At 39.7% G+C, this 19,764-nt stretch overlaps 1 protein-coding gene across 1 annotated transcript; it reads left to right on the top strand.

Annotated features, from left to right (window-relative positions):
* Positions 1 to 201: 201 nt before the first annotated feature.
* IFIT1 (interferon induced protein with tetratricopeptide repeats 1) lies at positions 202 to 17,325 on the top strand. The gene is made up of 2 exons (XM_033131324.1): positions 202 to 354; positions 13,934 to 17,325. Exons 1-2 carry the CDS (start codon positions 350 to 352, stop codon positions 15,363 to 15,365), a joined length of 1,437 nt encoding a protein of 478 aa, XP_032987215.1. The 5' UTR covers positions 202 to 349; the 3' UTR covers positions 15,366 to 17,325.
* The last annotated feature ends 2,439 nt before the right edge of the window (positions 17,326 to 19,764 follow it).

The raw sequence follows: 19,764 nt of genomic DNA, 5'->3' as shown, positions 1-19,764 counted from the left end.
GAATAAGCACATCATTAAAACTACTTTCACCAGCTTCTCCTCAGTTTTCAAAACAAAGTGAAGAAAGCAAGCACTTGTTTAAGTTTCGTTTTCCTTATTATTTAAGTTCATGAAGTGGTCAGTGAACTCTGACAACTTCAGTTTCAGTTTCAGTTTTCACTTTGGTTTCCAATTTGTCCTTGCGGCCCGCCCACAGATTATCTTATTAGGTACTGTTTGTCTTCCTTATATAGCCCTGTGGTGGGGCTTAAAGTTACCGGCAAGTCCACAAGACAGGCTGGCCAGATCTCAGAGGAGCCCATCCAGCTAAACTTAACACTGCAGAACTGCTGCCTAATTCACAGAAACCATGAGGTAAGGATATCTCCTGCTTCTCTTTCTATCTAAAGTTTTTTGGGGAAAAAAAAGTTAATCAATACTATCTCAACAAACTTAGTTTCAGTGATGTTGTCAAGTAACTTTACTCTTCTATTGAGAATCTGCTTATGAACTCTGTGTGTGTGTGTGTGTGTGTGTGTGTGTGTGTACACACATTCATATACACACATAAAGTGTTTTACTAATTCAGGTATTTTTATTTTTGTTAGCATTGTCCTGAGGAAGCTTACCTCACACTAAAGCCCGGAGAAGGGGGAAATGGGAAAAGAGTTTTGCAGGAAAAGAGAAGGTGACCCCAATCTCTGAAATTGTTTTCCACCAAACTCACTTCTGTCTGACACAGGCAGGGAATGGACAGTTTATCTAGACAGAGACATTGCTTTTAGCTGGCTCCTCGCCATGGAGGAAAAGTAGGACCTGAGCCACAGTCGTGCGGTCTCTCAGATGTCTTGAGGGAAATATTGCGGGATGTGGTGGGAGAAGCTCACAGCCTAGAAAACAAAGTCTTCCTCTGTAGGCTTCTGTTCTCACTCTCTGCAACTCTGGGCTCCTATGGCAGACCTTCTCAGTCTGACTGGATTTAAGATAAACAGATTACTTCTCCCCTGGGGAAGCCAGGTGGTCTGCAGATTTTTAATCTCCTCCTGTCCATGGAACATGGCTGGAGTTCTGGGCTTGGGTACAGCCACATCTTCCTTAGCTAAAGGACCTAATGTGGGAATTTCTATATTGTCTACATTGAATCTAGATTCAAATAACCCCTGATATCCACAGATTAAATAAAAAGAAGACAATCATTATTCTGCAGATTTCCCCTGAGTGTTCCAGTGGGCAAAATTTTGAAGGGTCATAAGTTCCAGAAAATGTACAATTACAGGCCTTTGATTAATTTGGTCCACAGACAGATAGAGTGGGTTGTCACTGATAATTAAAATAATTATTATTTATCTTTATTATAATTACTAAAATATTGTTGTTATTATATAAAAGTAGCTATCCCTTCCTGAATGCTTATTAAGTGCCAGCATAGCTTCTAAAAGTATAATGCAAATTATTACATTTAACTCAAAAAAATCTGTGAGGCAGGTCCTCATATTATACTCTGTGCAATAATGAATCTTAGATTTAAAAATGTTAAGAGCACACAGATAATAAGTGATAGAGCAGAGACAAGAGCTAGAGTCTCTATTCAATGATACCTTATTTAACCTTTAAGCCAGTGTTTCTTAAAGGACACCAGTGGGAATCCAGGAGGTAATTTCAGATGGCATACTCATTAGCTCTTATGTTTTAAGGCTTTTGTGTTTATTTCAACATGTACTACAAGAAAAAGTTTTGTTCAGGTTAGTGATATGATTTTTTTTATTATGATGAAATACACATAAGATAAAATTTACCATTGTTAACTATTTCTAACTACACAATTATGTAGTATTTAGAACATTTGCAATGTTGTGCAACTATCACCAGTATCTACTTCAAGAACATTTTCATCACTTCCAGGGGAAACCTATTAAGTAGTCACCCCCACTCATCCTTTGACCCAGGCCCTGACAACCCTTAATCTATTTACTGTTTCTATGGATTTGCCTATCGTGTATATTTCATAGAAACAGAAGCATGTGATATGTGGCCTTTTGTGCCTGGCTTATTTCACTTAGCATAATGTCGATTGAGATGTTCATGTGGGGTGTTTCCCCTTCATTCTGTGAATGTGGTGTATTAAATGGATTGATTTTCATACATTGAACCATTCTTGCATTCCAGGAATAAATCCCACTTGGCCATGGTGTATAATCTTTTTATTAGGCCATTAAATTCAGTGTGCCAGTATTTTGTTGAGGATTTTGCATCAATATTCATAAAGGAAATTGGTCTGCAGTTTAATTTGTTTTCTTTTGTCTTTGTTTGGCTTTGGTATAAGGGTAATGCTGGCCTCAGAATTCGTGAGTGTGGTAGTATAGTGTTCTTCCTCTTTAATTTTTTGGATAGTTTTAGAATTGATGTTAACTTTTCTTTTATGAGGAGTCCAACACCTGGTTTAAAATCCACATGTGGTTTTTCAGCCCTGACCATAGGAAATTACAAAGGCTTTCCTGACAGATCTTTTGGGGGAAAGCTGTCTTTCACACAACAGTCTTGATGCACACTCAATGAATTGCAGTCTCTGAAGGAGGTTAGTCAAGGACTTAGGCCCCTCTGGCTCATCATGCTCTGTACTTATTTGCTTTCCTAGTGCAGGCACTTCCATTTCTTGGTTTCTTTATTTGAGGCATTGGGCAGAGGTCTTCTTTAGGTATTAGGTTGATGCAAAAGTAATTGCAGTATAACAGGTTAAAAATAATTGCAAAAACCGCAATTACTTTTACACCAACCTAACACTTCTGCTGAGATCTCCATATAGCCGGGAGGAGAGGGAAAACTTGAAAACACTTTCCCCATTATGACTCTGTACCCAGTACTTTTCCACTTCTAGTCCTCACCCTCATGCTTCCCTGGACTTCGGGGTCCATTAACTACCAGAAACTTTTGTTCAGGGCTCTCAGCCACGTCTGTGCTGATCTACCCGAACTTAAACTGGTGAACCATTCTGTGGGGGAAAATGGAACAGTGGAGTTGGCATATTCTCCAGGTTTATACTCTTGCTTATTTCGTCACAGTAACGATAAATAAAATGCTTAACTCTTTCATCTTGGGCTTGTTGCTTTAATTGCCTACTTTGATACCTGGCAGCTCAGCCCTCTCTCTCTCCCAGCTCAGCTGTACTCCTTACACTTAAAACAGATGGTGGAATTCACCATACAATTCAGGGAAGCCATCGGTCCTGAGCTTTTCTTTGTTGGGAGCATTTTAAATTTTTCATATAGGCATATACCTGTGATAGCTAGATCATCATCTAATGTTTTTATTGTTTGATTAGATTTTTTTTTGCATTAAGCCATTTAATTTGAGTGGAAGTAGTGGTAGTTACTTATTGAATTTGAATGGAAGGTGTGGTAGTTACTCATTGAGATTATTCTCTACCCTGTCTGTCTCTTTCTCATAGGAAGTGTGCAACGAGTAATGTAACTGAAATGGCCAGAAATCGCCATCCATGGGCCACATTTTGACTCAGTAAAAGGCAACAATTTCTGGCTTACTTGGACATGCAGAGTGTTTTCTTCTCCTCGGTTTCCTTTCCCCAGTGCAGTAGGCTTCTTGGGGGCAGTGCCTGTCTATGCTAGGGAAATCTACCACTCTTCGGTAGCTTGTCCAAAGACTGGCTGGGTCAATTCAATATGGTGTGTCAAATCAATGCATTCTCCACATTCTCCAATCCAGCTCTACAATTTGAAGCCTTGGTTAGGCCTGACTCTATTCTGGAACTCAGTATCCTACAGAGAAGGAATAAAGGGAAGTGTTCTTCCCTTTAAGTAACAAAAGAAATTGCCTTACCTACAGACTAAATGGATAACATGGGGAAAGAAACAACAGTACTTTTCCTCTGTCTCTGTCTCTGTCTCTCTGTCTCTGTCTCTGTCTCTCTCTCTCTCAAACACACACACACACACACACACACACACACACACACACACACACGCCTTCAAGGAGAATCATTATTATCATTTCTCTTGATGCCATTTTAGTAATGGGAATGGAATAAGTCATATTAAGACTTGGGCAAAGAACTTCTGCCTCCAAAAACATAGACTAGATGTATATTTCCCTTTTTCTCTCGCTAAGTAAGTTAAAAACCCTGCATGTAAGATATAAAACAAATATAAGAACACATTGAATAGTGGATAAAATAAGACAGATCAGCTAGGAAACTTGGGACTCAAGGAAAGACAATGCAGTGGGTTTTGTGGGCTTTCTCTTTCTGCGTGTATCCCAGACTGAGTACTGGAGAAGCCAGCAATCTAGTAATGCCAACAGGCATGGACAGAACAATCCCATGAGAAGCCTGCTCTGTCTATCTAGCAAAAGGACCAAGAGAAAGACAGCCTAGCAAGACAGAAAATTTATAAATAACAACCATTCTACTCCAGCCAAACTCCACAGGAAAATAAATAAATAAACAAATAAAACGGTAGCACCATTCTGAACACTACCAGCAAAGGCTGAGTGGGAAGCCTAGACTTCTACCCTTCCCAGGCTATAGATAAGTATCCCAACTCTCTCCCTTCCCGTGCCCTCACCAAAGTGATGCTAGAAGGCCAAGTGGAGTGAAGACTTTCATCCCCACTCAGGTGTTCACAAGGATCCCTATCTCTGTCGTGTCAGCTAACACTGTTCCTTTCCCTGCCTTGCTAAATCCCTGAGACCCCACCCGACCCAACTTTCATACACACCCAAGCCGCTTCCAGTGGGTTTTCCCTACAAATGGCTTGTCTTGGGCCATGTGTCAGACTTTCCTAAAATCTCTCAAAGGTTCACATAACCCAAACAAGCAGCATCTGGCTTTGGCATGTCCTGTACCTCTGGCTGAGCAGTCCTAAGACCAGCACTAGCAAGAGCTGCCTCAGTTCACAACTTAGCCTCTCAAGGCACCTCCAAGCCCAGCATAGGTGGCAGCCATCTTTGGATTGCTTTGTGGCTCATGCTAGGTGGCCCCGGGCAGGGTACAGGCTGCAGCTGAACATGGTCTCCAGTGGGTATCCTCCCAGGAGGCATAGGCCTGGCATGTACAGTGGCCAGTCAGACCTAGCAAGAGCATCACCCAGCCACCTCCAAGGACAGCACACCCAAAGGGCAGATTGGGCAGACACCAGAGACCTGCTAAAGTGAATCCTGCTCTGTAGGGTCAGCCCCTACACCTCAGATCCTCCATAGTCACAACTATTTCTCACAATAAATCAGTCCAAGGATCAATCCCTTCCTTCCATTTATGTGCATACAGCAACGAAACCTCAACCACAACAGGAGGACACACACAACCTACACAAGGGACACACCGGGAGCATCCAGCTTTGGTCAACAGGGAGGCTGTGCCACTGGACCCCATAGGACACCTACTACATAAGGCCACTCTACTAAGACCAGGAGGCATAGCAGTCTCACCTAATGCACTGAAACAAACACAGGGAGGAAACTAAAATAGGGAGATGAAGAAACATGTTCCAAATAAAAGAATAGAAAAAAAGCTCCAGAAAGAACTAAACAAACGGAGACAAGCAATATACCAGATGCAGAGTTCAAAACACTGGTTATAAGGCTGTTCAATGATCTCAGGGAGAACTTCAACAAAGAGATAGAAAACATAAAAAAGAACCAGAGAGAAATAAAGACTACAATAATGAAAATGAAAAATACATTAGAGGGAATGAATAGTAGGTTTGGTTAAGCAAAGATCAAATCATTGATTTAGAAGATAAGGTAGAAGAAAACACCCAAACAGAACAGCAAAAAGGAAAAAAAAATTTTTTTTTAATTGAGGAGAAAATTGGGACAACAACATTCATACCAAAATTTGCATCATAGGGATACCAGAAGGAGAAGAGAGAGAACAACTAATTGAAAACCTATTTGAAGAAATAATGACTGAAAACTTCCCTAATGTGGCGAAGGAAATAGATATACAAACGCAGGAAGCACAGAGTTCCAAACAAGATGAACCCAAAGGGCCCACACCAAGACACATCATAATTAAAATGCCAAATGTTAGAGACAACCAAGATGGTGCAGTAGGTAAATGCTGTGTTTACCTTCTCTCACAACCACATCAAAATTACAACTAATCTACAAAACAACCACTATTGAGAATTGCCTAAAATCAAGCTGAACTAAAGCCTTTCAACTAAGGACGTGCAGCAAAAGCCACCTCCAGACTGGTAGGAAGGTCAGAGACGCGGAACGGGCTGGTCCCATACCCATGTGTGATCATTAAAGATTGGGAGGGCTATTTCAGCTGTGGGGGTCCCCCTATCCCCTAAAGAAGTGAGAGATACCAGCCCCACCCCAGCCCAGGGTTCCAGTGCTGGGGAGAGAAGTCCCTATAATTTTTGGTTGTGAAAAACAGCAGAGATTGTGACTAAGTGAGACAGTGCAGCTGCACTCACAGGTGCTCCTCTTAAAGGGACTGCATGTGGACTTACCCACCAGTGGAATCACTTGCTCTGAGCTCCAGTGCTGGGGCAGCAGCTGGAAAGGCGGCAGGGACAAATGGTGGCAAATTGAATTGTCTGGCTTGGGACGGGTGCTACAGAGGCAGCTTTCTCCTGGATGGAGGAGCTGGTGGAGGCCATTGTTTCTTTGTTGAGCCCTCCCCCCTCCCAGTTTGCAAACACAGGTGGCCACCATTTCTGAGTCTCCACTATTCACACCGCTCAACTTTTGGGCACACCCAGGCTGCTTCCTGCAGCTTTTTCATGCAGACCACTTGTCTTGCACTTTCCTAGGTTCTCTCAAAGGTTCGCCTAACCCAGACAAGCAGCATCTGGCTTGAGTGTGTCCTATACCTCTGGCTGAGCAGCCCTAAGCTGACAGTAGTGGCAGCCTACCTTTGTTCACAGCTTGGCCTCTCAAAGGTGCTTCCAAGCACAGCATGGGCGGCAGACATCTGCAGATTTCTTTCTGGCTCCTGCTACGTGGCCCTGGATGAGGCACGGGCTGTGACTGAAGTAGACCTACAGCAGATTCCCTCCAAGCTGGTCCTGGGGCTGGTGCCCCCAGTGGCCAGCTTCAAAAAGAGCTGGAGCTTTACCTAGTTGACTTCAAGTACAACACACCAAAGGGGCGGATTGGGCAGGCACCAGAGTCCTGCTGAGGCAGATCCTGCTCTGTAGGATCAGCCCCTGCACAAAAACCCTTCCACTGTAGTCAAGGCCAGTCCTTATAACCAGTGAGTCCAAGGGTCAGTCCCTCACAGTGATGTGCAGTTATCAACCAAGTCTCAACTACAAGAGGAGGGCACACACAGCTCACAGAAGGGACACACGTGGAGCACGTGGCTCAGGTGACCAGAAAGACTGACACTGAACCCCACAGCACACCTACTACATAAGGCTACTCTACCGTGTTTCCCTGAAAATAGACCTAACTGGAAAATAAGCCCTACCATGATTTTTCAGGATGTTTGTAATATAAAATAAGCCCTACCGTATTTCCCCAAAAATAAGACTCGTTCTTATATTATTCTTGCTTCAAAAGATGCATTAGGGCTTATTTTATATTACAAGCATCCTGAAAAATCATGCTACGGCTTATTTTCCAGTTAGGTCTTATTTTGGGGGAAACACGGCACTAAGACCGGAAGACATAGCAGCCCTACCTAATACATAGAAACAAACACAGGGAGGCAGCCAAAATGGGGAGACAAAGAAACATGTCCCAAATGAAAGAACAGAACAAAGCTCCAGAAAAAGAACTAAGCGAAACAGAGATAAGCAATCTATCAGATGCAGAGTTCCGAACACTGGTTATAAGAATGCTCAATGATCTCATAAAAATGGAAATGGAAACCATGAAAAAGAACAAGTCAGAAATAATGGATGCAATAATAGAAACGACGAATATATTACAGGGAATCAACAGTAGATTAGATGAAGCAGAGGATTCAACCAGCGATATAGACAATAAGGTAGCAGAAAACACCCAACCAGAACAGCAAAAAGAAAAAAGAATCCAAAAAATTGAGTAGAGTTTAAGGGGCCTCTGGGACAATATCAAGCATACCAACATTCACATTATAGGGCTACCAGAAGGAGAAGAGAGAGAGCAAGGAATTGAAAACCTATCTGAAGAAATAATTACAGAAAACTTCCCTAACCTGGTAAAAGAAATGGACATATAAGTCCAGGAAGCACGGAGAGTCCCAAACAAGATAAACCCAAAGAGGCCCACACCGAGACACGTCACAATTAAAATGCCAAAGGTTAAATACAAGAGAGAATCTTAAGAGCAGCAAGAGAAAAGCAGTTAGTTACCTACAAGGGAGTCCCTCATAAGACTGTCAGCTGATTGCTCAACAGACACTTTGCAGGCAAACAGGGAGTGGCAGGAAATATTCCAAGTGATGAAAAGCAATAACATACAACCAAGACTGCTCTACTCAGCAAGGCTGTCATTTAGAACTGAAGGAGCTTCCCAGACAAGAAAAAGCTAAAGTTGTTCATCACCACCAAACCAGTATTACAAGGACTCTTCGAGGGACTTCTTTAAGATGGGAGGGGAGGTTAAGGAAGGGTGAAAGGGATTAAGAAGAACAAATTGGGTGTTATACAGTAGTCATGAGGAGCTGGGTTATAGCATGAGGAATATAATCAACACTATTGTAATAACTAGGTATGGTGCCAGATCGGTACTAGATCTATCAGGGTGATAGATGGGAATGGGGTTGGGGTCAGGGTGAAAAAGGTGAAGGCATTAAGAAACATAAGTTGATAGTTAATACAGTATGGGGAATATAATCAACAATGTTGTAAAGATTATGTAAGAAGACAGACGGGCACTGGACTTATCAGGGGATCACGTCATAGACTGTGTAGATGCCTGACCAATACGCTATACACCTGAAGGGGTGAAGTAGAATAATATTGAATGTCAACTATAACTAAATATATAGGTATATATAACCACAGAACGTGGAGTACAACATAGGGAAGATAGTCGATGGTATTGCAACAGCTATATAAGATGTCAGAGTGGGGTGGGTTATCACTTTATGAGGGATTTAAATGTCTAACTATTACATTGCGTTGTACAGCTGAAACTAATATAAAAAAATTTTTAAAAAAAGAATTTTCCAGTATATTTGCTATATATATATACAGGTGATGCTAAATTGTGGGCTTTTTTTAATGTGTCTTTTATAATGGTATTCTCTTAACTTTCTTGAATACATTTTCTTAATGGGCTTGTGTCATATTTCTTCACTACCTTAGTTATGAACATATCATTTTTGTAGCTCACAGGTTGAGCTTTAAACAAAGCAAACACAAAAGTTATATTTTTCAGTTAAATATTCATTATTCCTACTTACCTGATTTGTGGCACAGAGATGGGGCTGATGAAACTAAGAAAGAAGGATAATCCTGTCTTTCCATAGTAGGTGTTGATGGTGGGATGGAGCATTCATCTTCAGAGAGGCTGTCCCTTCAGTTCCCGAGAAATAACTCAGGCTTGCCCTACTTTCCATTTCCCATTGAGTATCTCAGATGTGGAGGAAAACTGGTGTGTCTGACTGCTTAGGCTTGGGTAGCATTGTGAAGAGGATAAAGATTGTTTTCGGAGACCTTTCATCTCTCTTCTGCACTTTCTTCCACATTTACTTTTCTTTTTCCCAATAGGAAGAGGCTGGATGTGAGGTCACACTGATTGGCTGAAAGGATTCTCTATCCCTGGATCCTTTTTCATTTTCAAAGAATTTCAAAGAAAGCACTGATAGTTTATGGTATTGAAATTTCAGATATTCTGATTCTTTATTCAGAAGGTTCCTGGTTGTGGTGTGATCCTTGTAGAGCACACACATCTTTTTGGGCTCTTCAGATCTCATCACACACGTCTGCCAATTCTATCTCAAAGCCAGCTGATTGTTTGTAGAGGCAGTATACGGACTGTCAAATGTTAAAAAATTTAGGACGTCTTTATAGGATTCTCTTGAAACCTTAATCTTTGACTGTTTCTCCTCGCCTTCTTGGTTGTCACCGTTTTGTACAGAATATGCAAAAATTTGGTTTATAATTAGAAATGTGCAATCTAAAAATAAATTAATATTGAGAGTGGATGGGAAGTTTGGTTGTATAATGGAAGATGTTCAAGTAATATAAAACAATGATGAATCACTGGAAGAAGGAAAAACTACTTAGATGATGATTAGAAGCTTACAAGTTACTAGTTTTGAGTACTACATATTAAACATTTAAATTCAATGAATAACTTTAAATAAATTTATAAGTAAATTATACTTTTAAATGTAATATGCTAATTACAATTTTGAGAAAATGTAATAGATTTACTTCCCTAAGTGAAATAAATTTAAATAATATACAAAAATAAATAAATAAATAAATAAATAAAATGCCAAATGTTAAAGCCAAAGAAAGAATCTTAAAAGCAGTAAGAGAAAAGCAGTTAGTTACTTACAAGGGACCTCCCATAAGACTGTCAGCTGATTTCTCAACAGAATCTTTGCAGGGCAAAAGGGATTGACAAGAAATATTCAAAGTGATAAAAAGCAAGGACCTACCACCAAAACTACTCTACCCAGCAAGGCTATCATTTAAAATCGAAGGACAGATAAAGAGCTTTGCAGACAAGAAAAAGTTAAAGGAGTTCATCACCACCAAACCAATATTACAAACAAGAAATTTTAGAAGGACTTCTTTAAGACCAAAAAAAAAAACAAAAAAAAAAAATCAAAATTAAATGGCAATAACTACATACCTATCAGCAATTACTACCAATATAAATAGATTAAATATTCCAATCAAAAGACATAGAGTGGCTGAACGGATAAAAAAACAATACCCTTTAATATGCTGCCTATAAGAGACTGACTTCACTGAAATCGATGTAATTTTACTAACAATTGTCACCCCAATAAATTTAAAAAAAAGAGAGAGACTGACTTCAGATGACTTCAGATGACACATAGACTGAAAGTAAAGGGATGGGAAAAGATATTTCATAAAAATTAAAATGAAAAAAAAAATAGCTGGGGTAGCAATATTTATGCCAGAAAAAATAGACTTTAAAACAAAGGCTATAACAAGAGACAAAGAAGGACACAGTAATCTCACTTCTATTTATCCAAAGAAACCCAAAATGCTACTTGGCGGGGATGAATGCATCCATATGTTCATTGCGGCATTGTTTACAATGGCCAAGATGTGGAGGCAGCCTGGGTGTCCGCTGTTGGATGAAAGGGTAAAGAGTAGGTGGTACATATATACAATGGAATATTGCTCAGCCAGGAAAGGGAATGGGTTCTTGCCATCTGCAGTGGATGGATGGACCTGGAGGGCATTGTGCTGAGTGGTGTATGTCTGACAGAGAAAGACAGATGCCATGTGATTTCGCTTATATGTGGAATCTAAAGAACAAGACAAATGAACAAACAAAATAGAAATGAATTCATAGATACAGAGGACATTCTGATGGTTGTCGATAGGAGGGGGTTGGGGTGAATGAGAAAGGGAAAGGGATTAAGAAGTACAAATTGGTCATTACACAGTAGTCATGGAGATGTAGGGTATGGCATAAGGAATATAGTCAATAATATTGTCATAATATGTATGGTGTCAGATGGGGCCTAGATTTATTGGGGTAATAGATGGGAGGGACGGTTGGGTAGCAGGATGAAAAAGGTGAAGACATCAAGAAGTACAAATTGGTAGTTACAAAATAGTCATGGGGATATAAAGTAAAGCATAGGGAACATAGTCAATGATATGGTAATAACTATGTATAGTGCCAGGTGGGTACTAGACTAGTCAGGGGGATCACTACTTAAATTATATAAATGTCTAACTACTATGCTGTACACCTGAGATACAAAATAATTTTAAATGTCAACTGTAATTGAAACATTAAAAAAGGGGGGAGGTGAAGGGGAATAAGAGGTTCAAATTTCCAGGTATAAAACAAGTCATGGGGATGTAATGTAGAGCATAGGGAATATAGTCAATATTATAGTGATAGCATGATACAGTGTCAGGTGGGTGCTGGACTTATCACGGTGATCACTTTTTTAGGTATATAAACATTGAATAACCATGGTGTACCCCTGAAACTAATATAATATTGCATGTTAGCTGTATTTTAATAAAAATCTTTTTAAAACACCTTATTAGGGAATAAAAAGACAAGCTACCCACTGAGAGAAAATATTTGAAAACCACACACCTCACAAAGAACTCATATCTAGAATCTATAAAGAATTCTAGAAACCGAACAATAAAAACAAACAATCCAATTAGAAAACAGGCAAAAGATATGAAAAGATATTTCACCAAAGAGGATATGCGAATGGCAAATAAACATGTGAAAAGATGTTCAACACCACTAGCCTTTAGGGAAATGCAAAGTAAGACCACAATGAGAGATCACTACACACCTATTAGAAGAGCTAAAACTAAAAGGAAAAAAAAAAGTGAAAATACCAAATACTAGTAAGTTTGCAGGTCTCTACCCAGTTCTCTAACTGGGTCATTCATACATTGCTAGTAGAAATGTAAGATGATATATAACACTGAAAAATAGTGGCAGTTTCTTAAAAATGTAAGCACACACTCAACATATAACTTAGCAATTGCACCCCTGATCATTTATCCCTGAGAAAGGAAAATCTATTTTGTTTGTTTGTTTGTACAGGCAAAATCCAATACACAACTATTCATAGCACCTTTATCTGTAATAGGCCCAAACCGGAAATAACTGAAATAAGTGATGAGTGAAAAAAGCCAATATCTAAAGGTCACATACTGTAGGACTCCACTTATGTGATATTCTTGAAATGACAAAATTATAGAGATAAAGAAGAAATTAGTGGTTATCAGAGGCTAGGGATGTTTGGGCAGGGAAAGAGGAGACACATGTGACTATAAAAGGATAGTTGATAGATATTTGTGATGATGAAGTAGTTCTGTATCTTGATCAAGGTTGTGGTTCCATGGATTTACTCATGTGATAAAAAACATAGAACTATATACATATTATACCAATTTCAATTTCCTAATTTTAATATTGTACTATAGTTGTGTAAGATATAATCATTGGGAGAAATTGAGTGACGTGTACATTGAAACTATACTACCTTTACAACGTTCTGTGAATTTGTAAATATTTCCAAATAATAGGTGAAAGAAAATAATTGGTCAGAATTATCTCTTTTAGGTGACCTTAGTTTGTCGCAAAACCTGCAGACTAAGGCCCTGATGTTCTGCATTTCTAAATGGGCTCTGTCCAAATTACATTAAAAGAAAAATAGGAAACTCTTATCTAGTACTTTATATGCTCTAAGTGCTTTACATATATGGCTTACTAATCCTCACCAACCCCAGTGTGATAGGTAGTATTATTATCCCTATTTTACAAATTTGACTCTGAAGCACAAAGAGGTTACCTGTATAGAAAGTGCTGGAGCCAGCATAGGGAGCCAAGCAAATTGCATTCAAACTCCATGCAGATCTTAGAAATACAGCTGACCATTGAAAAACATGCAGGGTAGGGGTGCAAACCCTACCCCTCATCCCCCAGCCTCACACAGTCCAAAATCCACTATAACTTTGAACTGTACAATTGGCTTTTTGTATCCGTGGATGCAACCAACCACAGATCGAAACAATAGTATTTTCCATCCACTGTAGGGAATACGAAAATACTATTTTCCATCCAAGGTTGATTGAATCCCTGGAGGCAAAACCCGTTAGGAAGGGCCAACTGTAGTTATTGAAAACAATCCACACATAAGTGGACACACCCAGTTCAAACTGATTTTGTTCAAGGATCAACGATAGAGAGACTCTAAGGAAATCAAAGCGGGTATGTCCTTTTCAAGCCTATAAAGAGTTTTATCTGGCATCTTTCCATTGGCTGTTCCTCACCTAACAAAGAAAATCTGGTTTTGTTTTCACAGTAAGACTACTGCTGAAGATAAGATCAAAGATGGGCTGGATCAGTTGAGATGCCACTTTACGTGGAACTTGCTCATTGAAGACACTGAAATGACTGATTTAGAAAACAGGGTCTTCGATGAGATTGAGTTCCTAGACACCAAATACAATGTGGGAATACACAACCTTCTGGCCTATGTGAAACACCTGAAAGGCCAGAATGAGGAAGCCCTGGAGAGCTTGAAAGAAGCTGAAGACTTAATCCAGCAAGAACACGCCAATCAATCAGACCAGAGAAGTCTGGTTACCTGGGGCAACTATGCCTGGCTGTGTTACCACATGGGCCGACTGGCAGATGCCAGGATTTACCTGGACAAGGTGGAGAATACTTGTAAGAAGTTTGCCAGTCCTAACTGCTACAGAATGGAGTGTCCTGATATGGACTGTGAGGAAGGATGGGCCCTGCTGAAATGTGGGAAAAAAAATTATGAACGGGCCAAGGCCTGCTTTGAAAAGGCTCTGGAAGTGGACCCTGAAAACCCTGAATTCAGCACTGGGTATGCAATCGCCACCTATCGTCTGGATAGCTTTAACAAAACAACACAGATCAGTGAGGCATTTTGTCTGCACCCCCTAAAAAAGGCCATCAGGCTAAATCCGGAAGATGCATATATTAAGGTGCTCCTTGCTGTGAAGCTTCAGGATGTGGGACAAGAAGCTGAGGGAGAAAAGTACATTGAAGAAGCACTGACCAGCGAGTCCTCACAGACCTACGTCTTTCGCTATGCAGCCAAGTTTTACCGAAGAAAAGGCTCTGTGGACAAAGCTCTTCAGCTCTTAAAAATGGCTTTGCGGGCAACACCCTCCTCTGCCTTCCTGCATCATCAGATGGGGCTTTGCTATAGAACACAAGTTTTTGAAATAAAGAAAGCTACAAACTTTCAGCCTAAAGGACAGGATAGAGAGACTGTTGACAAAATAACAAGATTAGCCATATCTCATTTTGAATTTGCTCTGGAGCAAAAGCCCACACTTGAAATTGCTTATAAACACCTGGCAGATATGTACATAGAAGCAGGCAACTACGGAAAAGCTGAAGATACTTATCAAAAATTATTATGCTTGAAATCACTTGAAGAACAAAACCTGCAAGAGATATATTTCCACTATGGCCGATTTCAGGAATTTCAAAGGAAATCTGAAGTCGATGCAATTATCTATTATTTAAAATCAATAGAAGTAGCAAAACCATCATTTACAAGGGATAAAAGTATCAGTGCTTTGGAGAAACTGGCTTTAAAGAAACTTCGGAGAAATACCTCAGACATAGAAAGCTTGAGCATCCTTGGGTTCATCCACAAATTGAAAGGAGAAATAAATGAAGCCCTGGAGTATTATGAGCGGGCCCTACGGCTGTCGGCTGACGTTAAGAACTCTGTGGGATATGATTGGTAGGCGCTGAAATATGAAACAATTTCATATTTCATTAGATTTTAGGTTAACATGTACTAATCATCTTTTCTGCTTGCTGCTTTCAGAAACATGTAATTCCCTGTAATGATGTAATGTTTGGACAGTTATTCAAACCTGATAATATGTTAGTTGTATTCAAAAGATAGTGAAACAGTAAGTATTTCTGTGTGTGAGAGAGGAAGAGAGAGAGAATCCATTTCTCTGTGAATGTTATATAGTAGAAATATCAGTTTGTTAAGTAGATTTATAGCAAATAAAACACTGCACTTACATAAAGTAAAATGATTGATTCATTTGATCAACAAATAGTTTTCAGTGCTAGACACCAAAAATACTATGGTGACGCAGGGGAGGAAAAGTTCTATTTCCTCTACCCATCTTAGGTTCATTGGCTGGGGCCCCATAAATTAGAGTGACAATAGACAGATTAACAAGAGAAAAATAAAATTTCACTAATATGTGCATCTCACATACACATCAGAGTACCCAGTGATGAGTAACTCAAAGAGGTCATTAGAATGTAGGCTTTTGTAGCATCCTAACAAATGAACAATAAATTTTTAGAGAAGTGATAAGACAAGAAAAAGAACTTTGAGTTTCTAGGGTGGCAATTTGTAGAAAGGTAGATATATGGGGAAAACTAAAAATAACCGTTTGTTACTAAGGTTTGTTATGTAGATTCCTCTGGCAGTGACTCTGGACTGATAAGTGCCAGTAGTTTTCTCAGGTGATTAACTCTGTATTCCCTGGTAGAGAGGAGACAGGGGACACCTTCACAAATTTGTGGGCTGCTTTTAGGCAAATGGGGGATGGCAGAGAGCTTTTCTTATATCTGCTTTTCAATTGCTTTCTGCTCAAAATAATTCTTAATGCCCATGTAGCATATTTGGGGGTGGCATATTCTGCTTCTCTTCAGTGAACAACGCAGACATTTTCCCGAAACCTCATGTAGTTTACAATCTAGTGAGACAGACACTAAAACAAGTAGTCAGTCAATTAAAGGTCAGCTTGCTCCATGAATATGTTTGAAATCTAATACATTGTGAGTTGTTCCAAGCAGTTTCTCTTGTATTGTGCCAGTTTGTCTGAAGCGCTATTTATTCAGTCATTTGCTAGTATTGATCTAGTTAGAGCGAAAAATATGAAACGGATGCTAAATGATCTGAGAGACCATCTGTGGCAATCATCTTTCATTATGACATTTTATTAAAAGGCAATACACAGTAATATTTTTAAAAAGGAAAAATAAGAAAGCAATGTTATTGTTTTTTCATTGTTATATGTTTTTGGGGAGGATATATTAATTTTCTATTGTGGCTATAACAAATTACCACAAACTTGGTGGCTTAAGAACACACAGATTTATTATCTTACAGCTTTGTAGCTTAGAAGTCTGAAATAGGTTTCACTAGACTGAAATTAAGGTGTTGGCACAGTCATACTTCCTCCAGAGATTCTAGGGGATAATCCTTTTGTACCAGCTTTTAGGCTCCCTGCGTTTCTTTGTGGGAACCTCTGATCTTTGTGGGAACCTCTGAATTTCCTTGAAAATCCTCAAGGAATTTTCAGAAATATTGGTCTGGGCTTTGGATTGCTACTGAAATTTTATAGAAATTAGAGTGAGCAAAATTTATATCATTGCAAGGCAGGTGTTAGAGTTACATAGAAGCAATCTTCCCAACTTTCTTATCACTAAAACAAGAGATTTATTAGATTTCACAAAGACAATACCTTAAAGTGTTTGTGTTTGGGGAAGGAGGCTATATGGTTCTAAGATTAATCTAACCACTGCCAAGTCTCACAGAGTCAGAAATATTAAAAATAAATAATTGTTGGATTGGTCAATACTTTATTAGGCAACTCTTCCCAGGCATTGCTGTGCATCATTTGCTTCCAGAAAGCAGAGCTAATAAATGCAAAGCAAATCTCAGGATTATGAGTGTGTTTGTGTGATGCGCGTTTGACAATCTGCAGAGATCACGGTTACTTACTGTGTATTATGACCTAATACCATCTCTCTGTCCCATCATTCCGAACTCTGAAAGAGATCTCTACTCTTCCCATAGCTCAATAAAATTAAAATGCAGGAAAACCTGGATGCTTGCAGAGAAAAACAACAAAACAGCAAATCCAGAAAAATAGTTGCTCTTTTGTATTGAAAGACTTAACACACTATTGCCAAACTTAACACGAGTATCTCCAGGCATTACCAATAGGTTTCTTTAAATTGATAGTTGAATTTCAGGAGCTTGTTACGCCCATGTAAATGTCTGACAGAACCTCAGTTGGTGTCCTTATTTAGAGTTCCTACCACTGAAGAATTTCCCCAAATACACAGGGATCAGGCCAAGCCACAGCTCTTGCCATTCGCTGTTGTGATAGGTGTCCCAGCCCATGTCTTTGCTAATTGCTGTCTATACACGATCGCAGGCTCCAGCTCCTTGGGGAATCTCCCCAGCCACCAGTGTCTCCATTCTCATGATGCTGCTAGAGTTGAAACTGCATTGGGACTCCAGGCCTCTACCCTATATCCTGCCCCAGCTTGGAATACCACCATCAGTGTGTGCACAACTCTGTATCTTTCCCCCAGCTAGACCACATGTGATACAGACACCTCCACTCTGGAGTCCCATGCTGAAAGGAGAATGCCTTCTCTGATATTCCCCTTGACGTCCATCCTTTAACCCAGGCCTCCTGAGTTCCACCACTATCCCTTCTCTTCACCTGCATTCAATATTTCCCCTCCTACCTAAGTCCACTTTCTATTTCTTGCAGACTGTGCTATGAGGACTAATTAAAAAAAAAAAAAAAAGGCATACGTGTATACATGAGGGCATGAAGGTATTCTTTGTAGCCCTGCTTATTTGTAGCACTGAGGGAGACAGAGAGTAAGAAGGAAGAGAGGGATTTTGCCCCTGGGGCACAAAGAAGTTGCACTTGGCAACCTCTGGAGACAATTTTGGTTGTCACAACTGTGGGGTGTTACTGCCATCTAGTGGGTATACAAAAGGATGCTATGTAAACATCCTCGATACACAGAACAGCTTCCCACGACAAATTATCCAGCCCAAATATCAATGGTGCTAAGGCTAAGAAACTCGGACTTACATTCATCTCCTAGAAGAGTTACTGACAATGAGTGTTTGTTCTGAAACGCTATCTTGAGGAGTACCTAGCTATCCCTTAAGTTTCAGTTGCCCAAGCAGATATTAGATCAGTTGCTATTTCACTATTTCCCTTTTTCTCTAGTTGCTGTTTTACATATTGTTGAGAAGAAATTCAAAAGACAATACACTACTGATTTTACCAAGAATCCACCTAATCCAACAGTGTGTGAAAAAAGATTGATAGGCAAATTCCATCTAGTAATTTCAGCATGTTCAACACCTACTCAACAGATCTTTGTTTCCTCTCAATCCTGGAAACGTGTATTCCTTTAAAATTTTTACGGATGCCTTTTGTCTTTCTGACTTTGAATTTCTAAACATATAAATAGAAAAACCAGGATTTTTTCCCTTTGATTTTTACCATGGATTGCTTACTTGTTATCCATTTAAACCTTAATAAGCAAACACTATCTGTTGGCCCAGATACAGCTGAGAGAAAGGAAGGGAAAGAAGTAGGAACAAGGAAGGAAAAACATGATCAAGGCACTGGAAAATTTTTCAAACATGGGAGCTCTGTTAAATTTTTCTACAACCTTGGTAAGGAGGAAATTCTGGGCTTATTTTTCTACCCAAAACAAACCATTCAGTACCTTTTCTAAAATGTGACCTCCCACTTAAGATAAATATTACAATAGCCTACAGACCACCATACATACATTGCCTCTCTGACCTCATGTCTTACAACTTTTCTCTGCTTTCTCCACTGCAACCACACCATTTGTCAACTATGCTCCTCCCTTCAGGTCTTTAGGCTTACTGTTTCCCTGCTTGGTACACACTTCCCTAGCCCCATATCCACTCCTACACCCCCTCAGATATTTGCTGAATTGCCACTTTCTCAGTGAAACCTTCCCTCGCTTACATATTTATAATAACTAAACACCCTGTGCGCCATTCCTCTCTATGCTTTTTCTGCATAGCATCATCTGACACATAATGTTTTATTTGTTCTTTATCTAACACACTGGAAATTAACTCCAGGAAAGTAATTCCTTTGTCTAAGTCGGTGCTATTATTAACAGGGCCTGAACAATGTAGGGCTTCCTAGCAGTTGCTCAATAAAACTTGTTGAGTGAATGAGTGATTGAAGTCCAAGTAGACATAAATTTTAGTGTACGGATATTTGGCATTTTTCTGCCTAGATTCCCAGCGCCACCCCCATCTTTACTGGGACCTTATTACAGAAAGGACAATTGGCAAGGACACGGCAAGTG

This window comes from Rhinolophus ferrumequinum, chromosome 16 (assembly GCF_004115265.2).
Source record: "Rhinolophus ferrumequinum isolate MPI-CBG mRhiFer1 chromosome 16, mRhiFer1_v1.p, whole genome shotgun sequence".
NCBI lineage: Eukaryota > Metazoa > Chordata > Mammalia > Chiroptera > Rhinolophidae > Rhinolophus > Rhinolophus ferrumequinum.
This window is presented reverse-complemented; position numbering and strand designations above follow the sequence as displayed.